The sequence below is a fragment of the Anabrus simplex genome, chromosome 1 (genome assembly GCF_040414725.1).
Source record: "Anabrus simplex isolate iqAnaSimp1 chromosome 1, ASM4041472v1, whole genome shotgun sequence".
NCBI classification, from domain to species: domain Eukaryota; kingdom Metazoa; phylum Arthropoda; class Insecta; order Orthoptera; family Tettigoniidae; genus Anabrus; species Anabrus simplex.
The window spans coordinates 132,030,945-132,049,168 of NC_090265.1; the positions used below are offsets into that span (position 1 = coordinate 132,030,945).

At 37.6% G+C, this 18,224-nt stretch overlaps 1 protein-coding gene across 2 annotated transcripts in view; it reads left to right on the plus strand.

Annotated features, from left to right (window-relative positions):
- Positions 1-18,224, plus strand: part of LOC136862891 (synaptic vesicle glycoprotein 2C) — a 99,036-nt gene that overhangs the window by 74,752 nt on the left and 6,060 nt on the right. For both annotated transcript variants that reach the window (XM_067139170.2, XM_068230350.1), the window contains 3 exons: positions 1,541-2,052; positions 11,874-12,033; positions 16,426-16,553. In XM_067139170.2, coding sequence (XP_066995271.2) covers positions 1,541-2,052; positions 11,874-12,033; positions 16,426-16,553 — 800 coding nt within the window. The remainder of the gene's footprint in view (positions 1-1,540; positions 2,053-11,873; positions 12,034-16,425; positions 16,554-18,224) is intronic.

Genomic DNA, 18,224 nt, shown 5'->3' on the forward strand with positions numbered 1-18,224 from the left:
GTTATGCCACCCCATACCATCATAGAACCTCATCCAAACGGTGTAATTTCAGCAAAGGTACAGGGGGCAAAGAGTTCTCTTTCTCTTCTCCATACCCTGCCTCTTCCATCAGGTGACCTCAGGTTGAATCTGGACTTACCACAGAAGAATAGATGTCCTCAATGATCCTCAGTCCAATGTTCATAGACCTGCGTCCTCTGGCTGGTTTTCTAGAGGCTAAATTTGCCTCTCCTTCTGACTGGGTTCCCATTCACAACTATGATGTGGACCTGCATTAGACTGCTCCAAGCCTTGGCCACTGTAAGATGTCAGTTCCTCAACCCTTGTAGCCTGAAAAAAGTGATCTTGCAAAGCAGAAGTGCACCTTGCTGAACCAAGTTCTCTGTGGTAGGTATGATGATTCTGAAAACATTTTACAGCTCAATGAATGATTGTAGGAGAAGTATTTAAACCTTTGTTACATAGCAGTAGCTATGGCCGTCATTCACCAATGCTACTGCTTTTGACAAGTCCATGGAACTTCAAAGGCACGTTGATGATTTGTTTATGGTTCAGGTAATGCTCAGATATTGGTCAATCAGCATCAAAGGTACAAGAGCAACTACAATGCTGAAATAATGGTTTTACCGGCCGCGCAGCTGTGAGCTTCAATCCGGGAGATAGTGGGTTCGAACCCCACTGTCGGCAGCCCTGAAGATGGTTTTCAATGGTTTCCCCATTTTCATACCAAGGGAATGTACTTTAATTAAGGCCATGGCCGCTTCTTTCCACTCCTAGGCTTTTTCTATCCCATCGTCGCCAAGAGACCTATCTGTGTTGGTGTGGCGTAAAGCAAATTACAAAAAAGAAAAATAGTTTTCATAATTGGTGCAAAGTTAATAAGAAATGTGTGAGAATACTCACTATTGTTTTAATGGGTTACAATATTGCATAAAGAAAGCCCTCTGTTGTCATTCATTGTTGATATTTCTTCAGTAATGTTCGTAGAACATGTGAAGTATACAGTAGAATAATTTGCTTCACGTTGTTCTGATACAGATAGGTCTTATGGTGATGACTGGATAGGAAAAGGCTAGGATTGGGAAGGAAGCAGCTGTGGCCTTAAGATATAGTCCCAGCATTTGCCTGATAAATAATGGTGTATGGCTTCCGGAGAGACCTGGTGCAGGTCTTTTGATTTGAAGCCTGTAGGTGACCTGTGTGTTGTGATGAGGATAAAATTATGATGAATACGGCACATACACCCAGTCCCCGTGCCAGGGGAATTAACCAGTTATGATTAAAATTCCCGATCCTGCCGGGAATCGAACCCAGGACCCCTGTGACCAAAGGCCAGCACGCTAAACATTTAGCTATGGAACCGGACATTTACCTGATTTGAAAGTGGGAAACCATTCTTAGAATACTAGCCTGTCAATAAACATTGGAAAAAGTATGATAATCTTATTCAATGTAGAATTTAACTGAGCTTTCTACCAAAATATCAAGTGCTATTTGCCATAGATGAATAATTATAGAGGTTATGGCTTGTATGTTACAGTGCAAATGGACTATCACTTTGGCTGCCAGATATATTTAATCATCTAGCTGCTTATTCCACTCTTCATCCTGGGAGTTCTGGAAGTATTTGCCAAGCCTATGCTATCACTACCAACAACAGCATTTCAGAAAACAGCCATAACAATTTATCAACAACACTCTCCATTAATGACACTATATACTTCACATGTGATATCGACCAGGTTATCCTCAAGGTGAACAATGAAATAACTCCATTTAGTAATGAGACTGACATATTTCAGTGCCAAAATGGTTCATTACTGAGACCTAAAAATAGTGATATGCTGCTGTTTGATATCGAAGGTGGCAATGTGACCGTCAGCGTGCTAAATGAGACAATGAAGAGACTATTTTCTACAGAAACAAGCAGCTGTAATCCTGATGTGGATTTGTCAGTCTTTCAAAATACATTCATTCTTGGAATTGTGAATGCAGCGTCTCTCTACATTGTTGGACATTTAATTGGACCCTTTAGCAAGAAAACCATTCTTGGTAAGTAAAAATTATGGATTTCTTTCATTTGTTTATTCATCAGTCATTCTACTGCCAAAGAAGAAAATAATATTTTCCATGAAAGCTAACAGATGCTGTCAGCAGCAGGATTCGAATCTCGGATCCCCGAATGTTGCAGCAAGCATCATAAATGGGTTATATCTTCTGCCTGACTAACATTTCTATTCCTGGTGTTAAACTTGTGCGGTAAAGGAAGGGTGGGGTGTAGAGGGGGGAATGGGTTACGTTGATCTCTTTTTTTTTTTTTTTTGCTACTTGTTTTACGTCGCACTGACACAGATAGGTCTTATGGCGACGATGGGACAGGAAAGGGCTAGGAGTGGGAAGGAAGCAGCCGTGGCCTTAATTAAGGTACAGCCCCAGCATTTGCCTGGTGTGAAAATGGGAAATCACGGAAAACCATTTTCAGGGCTGCCAACAGTGGGGTTCGAACCTACTATCTCCGAAATACTGGATACTGGCCACACTTAAGCACGTTGATCTTTAAGTGCCTTTGTTGTTACTGGAGGGGCGTTAATAGGGGTTGTGTGGGTAGACCAGATATTTGGTTCAGTGGATGAACTATTTGGATGAGAGGATTTAAAAAGATTCAGGATTTTATTCTGGTGTGAATTCACGATGTGTATTAATTTGGGTGTTAATTTGTATAAAGGATTTATTTTCTGTGATCTCATTTAAATTATGATTGTTATTATAGGTTTGGTCCAAAAAGATGTGTAAATTTTTTATTTCGTTCATTAACTTTCCTTTACTGATATATTTAATAATAGTAAGATCCTTCTCTATAGTTGTAAAGTGGTGTCCTGTCTCAGTCATATGCTGGTTCATGGCCAAGTACTTGTTGTGTTTAATGGCGTTGGTTCCATGTATCTCGTGGAAAAGCTCCTCCCAGTCTGCCCAACATATGAAAATCCACACTGTGAGCATGTTAATCTATATATACCAGATCGAGAATGTTGCTGTTGTAATTGACCTTATTGTGGTTAAGAAATATGTTTTGATTGGTGTTGACCATCTTGAAAGCTATATTAACACGTTGAGTGCCGAGCCGATTGTAGCACACTATTCCACTGGTGCCAGGCTTGTTTTTGAATTGCATTCCGCTGGTGCCAAAGCAATTGTACGCGTTGTAGTCTGTTTATATAATCTTGGGATATATTTATATGATGTACTAAGTAAATTTTATCTCACCATACCATGGTCATGTGTGACGCCATATGGTGTCACATCAATTTTTAGGAAAGATAAAATATAGCGTGACGCCATATGGTGTCACAGAATTTTTTGACATGGAATGTGCAATACGATTTTCAAATACGAGATATTTATTTGCTAATTCAAATTAACGCAATATTTATGAAAACCTAGTAAAATGCAAAACAAGTACTTATATTACATTACATATTGTTGATAACAGTTTTCTGATAACTCTAAACATTGAAAATATGCGTCGCGGCACGCCCGAGTTCTTGTTACTCGTTGTAATTTTTCAAACCTTATTGGCATCGTTGTTCAAACATCGTCCTTTGTACACTTGTTTCATGTGCTGTTTTCATATTTACGTTTTGCACATCTGATCGGGAAGTTAAGGGGAACGCGTTAACCTTACGCTACCTGGCTGCTGGCGCAGCTCGACGCAGCCCGGTTGATTCACGTCCGCTGCTTCGCTCCTCCCTACCTCTCCGCCACACCCCGATACTCCCTCGGCACTTCTAATTGTATGACTATTTATTTGTTCAATTTTGACGTTTAAACTTGCGCTGGGTACATGCAGTTTTCACCTTAGCATTCTACTGTCTCCCACGAATATTCCTACCAAATTTCAACCGAATCCGAGTGTAACACATGTATGTGTTCCCTCGTAAGTTTATTACCAATATCTTCCATTTTTTTATATTTTTGCACAACTATATAAACTGAGTGATAATACGTACGTAAACGAGGAATAAACAATGCCTGGCGCGCTTTCACCTGTGACAACGACCACAGGCCACTCAGTGGCTTCGGAAGAATACTGTGGCGCCATATGGTGGCATACAGTAAAAATACATAGCTGGAATAGACCCTGAAGTTTGCCCTTCACGTAGTACCAATTTTACGCGCATAGATGTCACAGCTGATTATCTACGGCGCATCGCCTGAAACTCAACTGTGCCGCCATATGGCGTCACGCCAACTCTGATTTCAAGAACGGTGTGCCGCCATATGGCGTCACGCCATCTCAAATTTGAAGACCACCGTGACGCCATATGGCGGCACGTGGCACCCAACGTGTTAATATTGTGCTTCCTTAGGGTATTAGTGACCTGGTGGATGCCGGTGTTATAAAATGTTAATGTAGCGAATTTGGTTTTTTTAGACTTGTCTGGGATGAGGTTCGTGGATAATTTCATTTTCACTTTGTTGATTAAATGATTGACCATGTCAATTTTGAAATTGTTAATTTTGGCCTCAATTGAATTATATAAGAAATCTTGCCAAAATTAACAATTTCAAAATTGACATGGTCAATCATCTAATCAACAAAGTAAAACTAAATTATCCATGAAACTCATCCCAGACAAGCCAAAAAAAAAAAAAAAAAAAACCAAATTCGCTACATTTACTTTTAATAATCCTGCCATCCACTAGGTCACTAATACCCTAAAGAAGCACAATATTAATATTGCTTTCAAGATGGTCAACACCAATCAAAACATATTTCTTAACCACAATAAGGTCATTTACAATAGCAACATGTACTCGATCTGGTATATATAGATTAACATGCTCACAGTGTGGATTTTCTTATGTTGCGCAGACTAGGAGGAGCTTTTCCGAGATACACAGAACACTACAACGCCATTAAAGACAACAAGTACTCGGCCATGAGCCAACACATGACTGAGATAAGACACCACTTTACAACTATAGAGAAGGATGTTACTATTATTAAATGTATCAGTAAAGGAAAGTTAATGAACGAAATAGAAAATTTACACATTTTTTTGAAACAAACCTATAATAACAATCATAATTTAAATGAGGTCACAGAAAATAAAAATCCTTAATACGAATTAACACCCAAATTAATACACATCGTGAATTCACACCAGAATAAAATCCTGAATCTTTTTAAATCCTCTCATCCAAATATTTCATCCACCAAACCAAACATCATATCTACCCACACAACCCCTATTGACGATACTACAGTAACAACACAGGTACTTAAAGATCAATGTAACCCTTCCCCCCCTCTACACCCCACCTCTCCTTTACCGCACAAGTATAACACCAGGAATAGTCAGGCAGGAGCTGCCGGAACAGTCAGATCTACTTAACACTACCTTGACAAGTAAGTTATTTCTCAATTGACATTTTAACTACTTGAAGTTTCCTGTCAATACACATGCTTCAAAATACTAATCTTAACTTTAATTTTAATTCATTACAGACAGTATCCCTCTCAAAGGCTAATAATCACATCTACAAGTAAGAATATTCACACATGACTGTCCATAATGTCAAAGACACAATTCAACAATTAAGCAGCAGCCTAAACTTGGAATTGTGACACTGCTTCACGCAACAGAAAACATACGATCGTGTTTTAAATTTACAACATTTTAATCACAACACTCAACTTATCTAATTTATTCTTAAATACCCAGGTGTTGTTTATAACTAATGGACATTGTTTTTATCAAGTTCAGTTACAGAACATTTGGGATTAATGTACCCTAAGAAGATTACAATCTTTTCTCAAGACTGTTACTATCCCAATGATCTGCAAATTCTGAATTTTCATTTAAATTTTTTTTTTTGTTTTCATTTAAATTTTTGTTAGTATAGACAATATCAAATCTCAGTACTCTTAGTGTGTTATGTGGTATTTTTTATATTATAATTATAATATGTTAACTTAAGATGTTTTAAATGTGTAACGTATTTTTCAGTGTAATCCTTGTATGAATAGATAATGTTTCAGACATTTGACCTTAAGGTTACCTACAGGCTGATGATGCCCTTAACAAGGGGCAAAACATGTCCCCGAGAAGTGTATATAGCATTATGTAGATTTCACCCACGTAGCACATGGCTTTTATTGAATAGGTGGTAATAATAGAATAAATTATTTTTGTGATAATTTGCTTATAGTCAGCTTCAAAATGGACCAATCATGAGAATTGTCTCTTGCACCAAGTGGTATGATCCGAGCTGTCAGTGGAGAGATGGCATGGAATGACATTAGTATACAAATAAGTTGGAGTGGTGCCTTTAAAAGCATGAAAGATCACAATATGAAGATAAAGTTGAAATTCAAGAGGAAAATTGGGCAAATACTCGTTTATAGGAAGAGGAGTTAGGGATATTGGAACAACTTATCAAGGGAGATGTTCATTTAATTTCCAGTTTCTTTGCAATCATTTAAGAAAAGGCTAGGAAAACAACAGGGCGACTGCCCTAAATGCAAATCAGTAGTGATTGGTGCGAATGATTGGTATGTGCTCAATATGGTTACCAGACCTGCTAAATGGGATAGGTTTTGCCGATGATATAGTCATTGTTGAGAAGGATACCGAGTCTGCTCTACTGTTTGCCAGTAAATGCCTTTCAACAATTTACCAAAACTGGTCTACGAATAAATATCTATAAGAGTAATGGAATTTGTGTTGAGGAAGGTTGTCTGGCAAAAAGAATTTCTTGGTCTCTCCCAGAAATGAAATACCAGTACCTTGTGTGGGAAAAGAGACAAACATTTTGTTATCTAAGAGTAAATTTTTTCAGATGAAATGTACTTCAGAACATTTTAAAGAACACCCCCAAACTGCTGATATCATTGTCTCTTTTACAGGTGGATCAAAAATTTGTAGTCGTGAATATCTCCATAAGTCCTAGCTTACTAAGTTTGTATATGGTGCTGATATTATAATAAGAGGAGCACTCATGGAATTATAATTACAGCTTCTGTCTGATACATCTAATGACATGCTTTATGTGGACACATAGTTCAAGGGCCTAAGTATGTTTTGCTTTAGATGGGAGATGCATTTACAACCTATTAATTCTTGTCTAATATTACTGAAATCAAACTATCTATTCTTGAACACTTCAAGGAGATTTTTGGATGAAGTTTTAACAAGCCTGACTGAATTAAATGTAGCAAAATTTGCCACACTTAAGACCAAAGTGGTCAAATAGACATGAGGAAGGTACTCTTAGAGTTAAGATTAAAATCTTTCAATAACTGCAGTAAGAAAGAACACAAAGGTAAAGGTGTACTCTTCTTTAAGCAGTACAATCAGGCGACATACAGATCCGAGAACACCAGGAATTGTCGTGCAATGAATGGAGGGAAGGTATTAAAATAACCATGAATGGTCGGTGTCAGGTCCCAGAATGACAACCTCTATCAGCACTGCTACAGAGAGATTGAAACATTTGACCATATCCTGAGAACCTCTCTTCACATGGTGAACTTTTACAGAACTCGTGTCATCACACAGCAGATTATCCATTGCCAATGCATTGAGGAAGAAAGGGTTTACATGTGTTTCAAGAGGTACGTGGTTTCTCCACTGATGACACGATAGATGGGCTGATGTCATCACCTTTCAGCTACATGCTCACCATAAATACATTACAGACCACACCACCAGATTCAAGACCATGAAAGCCAGCCGGAAGAAGTTGATGCAGGAAGGAGGTGTATCTATGAGCCTCCTACTCCTTCTTCTTTGTTTTGGCTGACTATGGACCATTTTAACTTGAATTCAGCTTCATCAGCTTCTGAGCTTTGATCCTCGTCCAGTACTCCATCATCCTTTTACTCTGCAATCTCCTATTCTCTTCTGTCCATGGCACTTGGGTACAGGATCTAACTTTTCTCTTGGTGATTTTGGTACTGGACTTGTAAGCATCCCTATTGCTGATTTCCGTTCCTTGTATTGCCATTTATTCCAGATACTTCTTCACCTCCTGCTGCCAGGGCACTGTAGTATTCTTGGTCTCAGAAAGCCTGTTTATCTCATTGGTCAGTCTTCCTGGATTCATTCTATAGATATGTCCAAAGAACATGGCTCTCCTCTTCTGGATAGTATCTGAGATATTTTCCATCTTGAGGTATAATTCTTGGTTCACTTTCTTTCTGTATGATGCATCCTCTGTTCTTTGGGTTTCCAGTATCCTACTAAGAATCTTTCTTTCCACCAGTTCCAACTTTTTGACCAATCCTGTTTTTATTAGATTCAAACATGCAGCTGCATATAAAGCCTCCAGTAAGATCACTGTCAGAGTTTCAAGTATCTACAAGCCTACTATTACAGAATTCCAAGTCTATGACTGGTTTAATGATAGCAGCGAGAGGGACCATCCCTAAATTCTTTGCTGATTTCCTCCAAACAGTTTGGCCTAACAAAAGACTTTATTTTATCGGTTCCTTTAATGCACACTGAGGTGCTATTTACATATTTAGGAACTATACTTATGGAACTTATAACACTCCGTGGGTCAGGCGGCAGTGCACCGACCCCTCACCGCTGGGTTCTGTGGTTCAAATTCTGGTCACTCCAAGTGAGATTTGTGCTGGACTAAGTGGAGGCAGGACAGGTTTTTCTCCGGGTACTCTAGTTTTCCCTGTTGTCATTTATTCCAGCAATGCTCTCCAATACCATTTCATTACATCTGTCACCCCAGAGGAGTGTGACAGGCTTCGGCAGCCGGCACAATTCCTATCCTCGCCAGTGGATTGGGGCTTCATTCATTCCATCCCTGACCCGATCAGTTGACTGGAAACAGGCTGTGGATTTTCACTTTCGGAACTTAATAGCATTGCTCCTTAATGACATAGTAACATTTAGTAGGTAACACTAGCCTGCAAAATAAAACTTTTTTTATGCGGTAAAAACAAAACTAGATGGGTTTTATGGATTTCTTAACGCAGAATTCGACAAAAAAATTAGTTTTGGCGAATCCCGCTGGTTTGTTGGCAATTTTACAAAATGTTATTTTGTTCTTACGTAAAATTGTTGATACTTAGTATTGATTAAATTTGATGTATTAATGTAAATTTCAGCTTGCAAAATGTAATCATATTTTTCATGCATTGAATACACATAAATGCTGCTTTGTAAGCAAGTAGATAGTATGTATTATATTTTTAATGTATATTGAAATTCGTGAAACTGAAGCATAAAGCACCTATTTAGTTTCTACTGTACAGTTGCTTTTAAATTAATATAACCGTACCTTGAATAAAAAATTACATGGTTAAACATACTAAGTTTTGTTACTTACATTATGTGCAGGTTAGATTCACACCTCCGTCTTTTCCCGTTTACCGTGGAATTTCCGGATTTTTGAAGTTCTTGAATGATCTCTAGAAGGGTCGTCTCATGCAATCGACCAACAGTAATCGGCCATCATATTCACATCTCAACGTCCCTGATAGCGTCGTTCTACATCTTTGAGATCCTGGTGAAACCTTTCACCTTGTTCTTCACTGACAGCTCCTAAATTTAGAGGGAAATAATCCAGATGCGAAGCTAAGAAATGAAGCTTAAGGCTCATATTACAACTGAGTACCTTAAACTTTACCAACATTTTCCTTACAATTTCTTTGTATTGAGGGTCCTTAATGTTGCCAAGGAATTTAGTCACAACATCTTTGAATATGTTCCATGCCTCTTTCTCAATTTTGGTCATCGTGTGTGTGAAAATTTTATCCTTCATCTGTTTACGAATCTGTGGTCCATCAAATACGCCTTTGATGTTTGCATCTAATAATGAGGGAAATTTAGTGGATAAATATTGGAAGCATAGGCTACATTTATCTAATGCCTCGACATACACTTTCATCAATCCAAATTTGATGTGCAAGGGTGGAAGTAGAATTTTTTCACGGTCAATAAGACTTACATTCAAGACATTTTTGGATTCTGGTTGTAGTTGTTTCCTTTCTGTCCAATTCACTGTATCCCAATGTTTATCCTGTACCCTGCTATCCCATTCGCATAGGAAACAGGGAAATTTTGTATAGCCTTTTTGTTGTCCCAGCAACAATCCAATGATCTTCAAATCACCGCAAATTTGCCACCCATGCTCATGATATTTAATTTTTTCAAGCACCAACTTTAAGGTCTCGTATGTTTCAGACATTTTTGTGGAGTGTGCAAGTGGACGGATGCCAGAATATTTGTATTATGAAGCAAAACAGCCTTTAAACATATTTTGGAAGAGTCAATAAAAAACACGCCAGTTACTAGGATCATACTCTTTCTCTCCCAATCGACGTAGAAGATTTGAAACATCCGTACAAAATACAAGTTCATCTTCTTGAGTATAATACTTTCGGACTGTTATCTTTGAAAGGAAACTGCTTTATCAGTCCATCATAAACATTGCATAAGGGCTGGGGCTTTTAACACGTCTGATTATTCAAGTGGTCTAAGATGAAAGATAAACACTCAAGTGTCTTATCTTCAGTCCTACATACCTTGCGGTCTATTGCATATCTGGGGGGAGTTTGTTATGAATTTATCAGGAAATCCCCAACTACAAAATGAAAATTTAGACAGCAATAAACCTATAATAAAATGCAAACAATAACAAATCAAATCACATAATTGTATTCTAAAAAAAAGTTGCGCGAGAACATCTCTCAACATTACATGTTACGAATTCATGCAGATACTAAAACACCGAATTACGTCAAAACTAGACGTGATAGGAAAAAAATAGCATCATTTTTGGAATCAGTGCAGCGATTTCCATAAAAATTACATATTTTCTATTTTACCGCAAAATCATGTTGGCTAGTGTAATCTATCAAAACTATTTACTTCATTTATCTTGTATTCAGTACTCTGTGTCATCATGGCAATGTGTAAATACTGCAGGAAGATTCTGAAAAAAAAAAAGTGATTATTTTATTTATTTTCCTTTTCCTTCAACTAATATTGTATTTTCCAGTTTTATTGTTGTGATATGGCCGGCCCCGAAGTGTAGGGGTAGCGTGCCTGCCTCTTACCTGGAGGCCCTGGGTTTTAATCTCAGCCAGGTCTGGGATTTTTACCTGGATCTGAGGGCTGGTTCGAGGTCTACTTAGCCTACGTGATTAGAATTAAGGAGCTATCTGACAGTGAGATAGTGGCCCCGGTCCAGAAAGCCAAGAATAATGGCCGAGAGGTTTCGTCGTGCTGACCACACGACATGCCGTAATCTGCAGGTCTTCAGGTTGAGCAGCGGTAGCTTGGTAGGCCAAGGCCCTTCAGGGGCTGTAGTGCCATGCGGTCGGTCGGTCGGTCATATGATAGATAAATAAATAAATACAAATCAATCAATCAATCAATCAATCAATCAATCAATCAATCAATCAATCAATCAATCAATCAATCAATCAATCAATCAATCAATCAATCAATCAATCATTCAATCAATCAATCAATCATTCAATCAATCTCCTAATAGGTCAGAAGCTTTAAAGAAGAATATGTCTGTTCACTTCATTATTGGTATAATATAAACACTCATGTTACCTGGAACTAATATTATCCATAAAATTTATCCAAAAATTGTAGATAACAGAACTACAAGTAAAAGGAACTGTAACCATTAGCTTATTAATTGTTTTGGAATGTGAATTTTAATTTTAATTCATTTTCATTTCTCATGAACTGGTTATCTATGATTTCTAATTTAAATTCCAGGAGAATTGTGAAATAGTAGAAGTAGGCTAATAAAGTTGTTTGTATTATGCTTTGTAGTTTTAAAGTTGTAGATGACAAACATTTTATAAAAATAATGCCTTCTTTTTGCAGTAACTAACCTGACATTAGGTGGCATAGCAGGCTTTGTGCTGAATTATGTCTATACAATGTGGGAGGTGCTTTTAGTTGGTGGGATCCTTGTCACCTTGTCTGGAATGTGTATCAGTCTCCTGGTCAGCACTGTGGTTGAGATGTTTCCCACCCATCTCAGGTACTGTAGCAATTCAATTCACTTCTTGATTTCCTTCATTTCAGCATTTTTAAAACAAATTATTATCAGTTGCAAAAAAATGTCAGAATGGTACCAAAAAATGTAGGAGCTGACCACTTCCTTTCCAGTTATATCCTCAGATAATTGAACGCCACACACCAGTCAGATTGCTATGGTGCAACTCTGCATTTGCGAGCTGAGTGGGTTCAAACCCCACTGTCAGCTGTCCTGAGAATGGTTTTCTATAGTTTTCCCATTCTCACCTCCAGTCAAATGGTGGAATAGTTCCTTTTTTAAGTCACAGCTGCTCCCTTCCCACCCTTTCTATGTCAAAAACCATTAGAGTTTGTGCTAATTTATGTTGGGTGAAATCAATGGAGATTGAATACAATTATCTGCTATGAGAGGCAATGGACCTGTCAAGAGAGCCATTTAATATGGCTGATGAAGTTATCACAGTAACCACATGATATATCTGCAGGTCCATCTGGCTGGGCAGCAGTCAGCTTAGCAGGCAATGGCCCTTAATGGGCTGTATGTGCTACAGACAAATTATTGCAGTGAGTATGAGTAAAATGCTTGATTCATTCATTGCAGGCTAAATTAGGAAAAAAAGAGATGAGTAATAACCCTTACCCTCTTCAAATTGGTACCTATACTTCAATTTGATATTCTTTATAAACAGATCATCACATGCACTTAGCAAATAGCTACTGTATAGCTAAATTCACTCTTAGATACTAAAAGTAATTGAGAAGCAATCACGTCTGCATCTCTTTTGACCTGTACAGTGAAGAATGGATTTAGCCTCTACAGGTTGCAAGGTATATGTTAAGATGTAATTCACGTACCATTTGGTTAGGTGCAGATACTCTTCTTTAAAACATTGTAAAGGTGGAGTTTCGTTCATACACAATGGTGACTGCTAAGCAGCAGTCTACACTGGATGGACTTTGGAGGCAGATGTGTTTGTACATTTTAAAACAGCAAGAATTAGACGAGTGTACAGTGAGATTGTTGGAGAACCAGAAAAGGAACCGAACAGATGACATGTATTTAAGGAGGCATGACAAACAATAAAATTCAAACTTAATTATAAAATATATCATTGGTGATAAGAGAAAGTTTAATAATTTCTTTCAATTAACAAGCAATCACTTTCATTTTGTTCTGTTAGCAATTAAGAATGACACTAAGAGACTTCATACAAGAACTGTAAGAAGAGTTATTACACTGGTAGAAAAACTTGCTGTCACAATGAAGTACGGTAAACAGATAACTATCATTAAATTATTATTTTAACATTAGATCATTTAGTTTCCAGAGATTCATTTGATGCATTTAAACATAGGCCAACATTACAGTTTTAAATGCAATACCACTTTCTTTCTAGAGTTATGTAATTGTTCCTGGATTAGGAATAATCATTATGCCACGTAAGTTTATAGCCTCATTATTGGCTTGGATCTCAATTATTTGTAAGTGTTGCAATTTTGCTTGTGATTGCAGATGAATTAGCAGCCTTTTCACCAACAGTGCCAAACTTCTGTAGAATAAATCCACCTTGTCTTTGCTTTCACTTTTTTAAACTTTATGTTTTCTCACCTGTTTTTTATCCAGATCGGAAGCAATCTTTTCCCAGATGTTATCTCTCAACACAATATTCTTATCAGAAAAATCATATAATTCACATTAAAATGCAACACTTTCGATGAGTTTTGAATCTTCATCTTTGCTGAAATCCATTATTTATTGCATAAAACTAGAACTATTAAGACTCATGGAGGAGTTGAAGATTGAAATATCTTCTATTTGGAACCTCTTTACAAAATTGGTTAACTCAATGCTCAGCTGCCTTTGCTTCCTAACAATTAAGATGGTACTTATTTGTGGAGTACACTGTGTGAATCTCAGGGTCATATGCTTCTTAAAATTTAGAAGTCACATAGAGCAAACTGGCTACATGATACTAGTCAGGTAGCTGTAATCTTGCATTCAGATGATTGTAGGTCCAAACCCCACTGTTGGCAGTTCTGAGAATGTTTTTCTGTGACTCTATTTTTACACCAGGTGAATGCCCAATCTGTACCTTATAAGGTCATGGCTAATACCTTTCCTGTTCCCCTATTGCCAAAACACCATATGAAAACCATATCCCTCCAGGTAAATCAATCATGTTTTTATGTAAAAATATTTCACTAATGAGACAGGCTGTGTGTGACCTCAGTGCCTTAATTTTAAATTTGTATTTGTACATTTCCTCTAATTAATGGTAATGCTACCCTAATCACGAGTGATAATCGGAGCATATCAAAAGTCACAAAGAGGATAGCAATGGCAAAGAGAGCATTCCAAGATAAAAAGCATCTGCTGGCCAACAAACACATAGATATTCAAACTCAGAAGGTCTGTGCAAAAACATGTATATAGGGCGTGCTTTTGTATGGTTGCAATGGAGGCAGTTGAAATGTGGATCTGGACGAGAATGCATAAGATAAGTTGGACTGAAATGAAGAGCAGTACCCTCAACAGGTTTTGGGCCCATTGACTCAGCGCTCCAGAAAGTGTAATCTTGTGAATTTGTGACATGCAGCTTGATACTATGATTTTAACCAAGGAAATTCTAATCATTTTATGTTAGACAAACACCTACATTGATATCCTCTTTTTACGATTTGTAAGAACAATCAGGATCCTGATTATTCACCTTACAGGTTTGAGTTTGAGGCTGATGATGCCCTTAATATGGGCGAAATATGTCCCTTGTAACTATTTATGGTAAGATTTAATTCTTAATTTACTAGATCACAGCCTGTCTCATTAGTGAAATATTTTTACATAAAAACATGATTGATTTACCTGGAGGGATATTAAAAATAACACGTGTAACATACTTTGTATTTACGTACATTTAAATACGGAGCTAACATGAGAATTATAACATGCCCTTAGAGAGATGCGAGAAAAACAGAATCTGGTAACCGAAATTGAAAAATGAAAAATAAAATTTATTGGTCACATTCTGCGGCTTGAAGAGTTCTTTTGTAACATCATTGAAGGAAGAATTACAGTACCAAAAACAAAGAGGAAAAGGACGAATCAGGCTCTCATATTTCAAGAACCTGCTTCTGAGGATGTGCAAGACCTATACTGAGTTGAAAAGACTGGCTCAAGATAGACGTCTATGGCTGCGGCGACAAGGCTTAGCCTTTAGAATATGATGATGATGATGATGATGATGCTTATTATTATCATATGGCATTTACAAGCATAATGTGTAAAAATATGCAATGAACATATAAATTAAAATATACATGTAATTAATATTAGAATGTCCAGCTTCGACTACCAGTGCACTGCACTTGGTGTTAATTCATGCAGTGCCCGTAAACCGTCCTTAAATGCTGACAGTGGACAGCTCTCAACAACATGAAGCAATGTGTGCTTCTGAGCACCACACTCACATGCAGCACTTTCACAACATCCCCACTTTTTCATCATATATTGGCACCTGCTGTGGCGGTTGAGTTTTGACCACTCATGTTGAGGAAGATCGAAACCTGGCACTTTCTTCATTGGGTATTTAATCAGAAAGGTGTTGGTAGGTGGACATTGTTCCCATCACTGTCTCTATTCTGCTATTACACTGAATTTTTCATAGGAGTATAGATTTGTCCAGAGTGGATTCCGGGATTTTAACCTCATCACAGGTGGATCTTGTAAGGCACTGAAGAAGAGTGAGTTCCCGTGTGCAAAGGTCTTCTTGAGCAACTGTACTTTTGCTGCTCTTCTCCTCAGATCTGGAGGAGCAATGTTTGATAAAACAGGCAGCCACTGAGTAGGAGTGGACCTCACTGTACCAGTAACAACTCTCATGGTTTCATTGAGCTGTACATCAATCTAGCATGAATGTACGCTGTTTTCCCACATAGGAGCGCAGTACTCACCAGCCAAATATGCTAGAGAAAGTGAAGCAGTGCGAAGAGTGTTTGCATCTGCACCCAGTTGCTGCCCACTAGTTTATGCAGCATATTTACTCTTGTACTCAGCTTCTTTGACAGATTCAAGCAATACTGTTTGAACGACAAGGATCGATCCAGTGTGACACCCAGATATTTTGGGAAGAAATTGTGGGAGACTTCTGTTCTGTTAAAATCCACATGTAGCTTCCAATTAGCTTCCATGTTATGCAAGTGGAATGCGGTTACTTCTGTTTTACTAGGATTAGGCTAGAGTCTCCATTTGTGAAAATAGTCACACATGATGATGATGATGATGATGATGATGATGAATGCTAATGATGGTATTCTCTGATTTTTTCTTATTGAAATATAACTGTATGATCCAGTTTATCAAGACAATATAACTTAAAATGTTTCATTATATCCTTAGGGCAATGGCCGTATGCTTGTCCCTCATGATTGGTCGCTTCGGTTCAGTCTGTATCAACATGTTAATGGGGATTCTACTAGAAGCAAACTGCACCCTGATGATCTTCTTAATGGGAGGCATTTGCACAAGTAAGTATATTTTAAAACTGCCACTGCTTAGTCATTTTATTTCACTAATATGTCAGTTTCGACAAGATAAACAAGTTGTTGTAAGTTACAAAGATGACTCATTCCAATGAGATATTTTTGTCTTTTAGAGTCTATAATATTTATGAATATACAGTAAATTTTATGTAGTACAAGGAGAAAATAAAACCTCTGCTTTTATATGCAAATTGGGACCATAAGGGAAGAGGGTGCAGGAGCTGGTGGGAGGTGACTATGCCAGTGGAGTGGCGACAATGCAGGTGGGGCCACCAGTAAGCAAAACTACAGTACTTGTGAGTTGTTGGGGCGCACTATAAGAAAGTTGTCTGAGCTCGTTTGATGGCTAACAATGAAGAGGCAGCTGGAATGATCTGGAAGTGGAAACTGTAAGATCCTGTATCAAGAAACTTCAACTGACCTGTAAATGAGTAAAGCTGGGAGGTGCTAGTCAGTCACGAGACAATTTGTGAGTCCATCACAGGTGTCAGCAAAAAGTGAGATGGTCTTAACTAGCTGAAGTTATGAGTTGAGTTGTGGAGTGAACTGTTCTGGGGATGACACTGTCCTGCGAGGAGCCCCATTGGAGAGCAGGAGTTCACTGCACTGAAGTGTGGTGTGGTCGGCTAAATTAGTGAATACCTAGTGCCATTGATGTTCTGTTCATTGTATTTTCTAATCTTATATTCTTAGTAATATTATGATTTCTTTATATCTTTGTTTATTTTTCTGTTGTTACTGTACATATAAACATTGTCTAAAGGTAACTTTGTTACTGGTAAGGGAGTAATGTAGAGGTAAGAGTTGGCAATGAGGCCTTGACAGATCAATGTGTTTGTTTTTAGTAAAATAATATATGATATATTTTCTCCTAGAAATAAAAGAAGATAATAAACAAGAGAAGGATTGTTGAGTCTTGAATTAAGTTGAGATCTATTTCTGGTATAAATAGTAGTGGAAATCATTTACAATAATGAGACTGAACATGAGATAAGTACAAGCTGCGTGAAGTGGAAAACTCAAGTGCACTTGTAAATAACTGTGCATACTAGCTTAATAAAGTGACCAATTCATATGGTCATTTTAGATTTTGGACCCCTGATAACCCACAACAATGTTATGCCCATCACAGCTCAGCAAAGGAACACAAGGATCCACGAGGGTGGACCATTTGCAAATCCAATAAGTAAATGTAAGGCATGAGAAGGGGGAGGAACCTTTAAATGACAAAAATAAGAATGAGATGTGGAACAATTGTATTTATTCATAAAATTTCAATGAACATCTGTTAAAATATTATTACCAAATGTTAATCAAACCATCACAAATTATAAAGTGAATTTAAGGAACATGGACAAAATATTCATCTCAACCGCAAGACAAATCAGCAACAGCTGAATATGCCCTATCGTCAGGTCATGACGATGTGTGTTCCAAGATGTTCAAGCTCTTACCCACACTAAACACTACAGGTCTAGGCTTATATGGGAAGCTGTGAAAGTACATAGAAATTCTAACAATTTCAACAGGGACACTGGCTATCAGTTAAGTAATGTGTGGTTGACAGCCATTAAGGATTTACATAGGTAGTTAGTTCTTTTCCCTGTCCTTTCACTACTGTTATTTTATTTCAGTGTTTTCCAAATTCATACATTC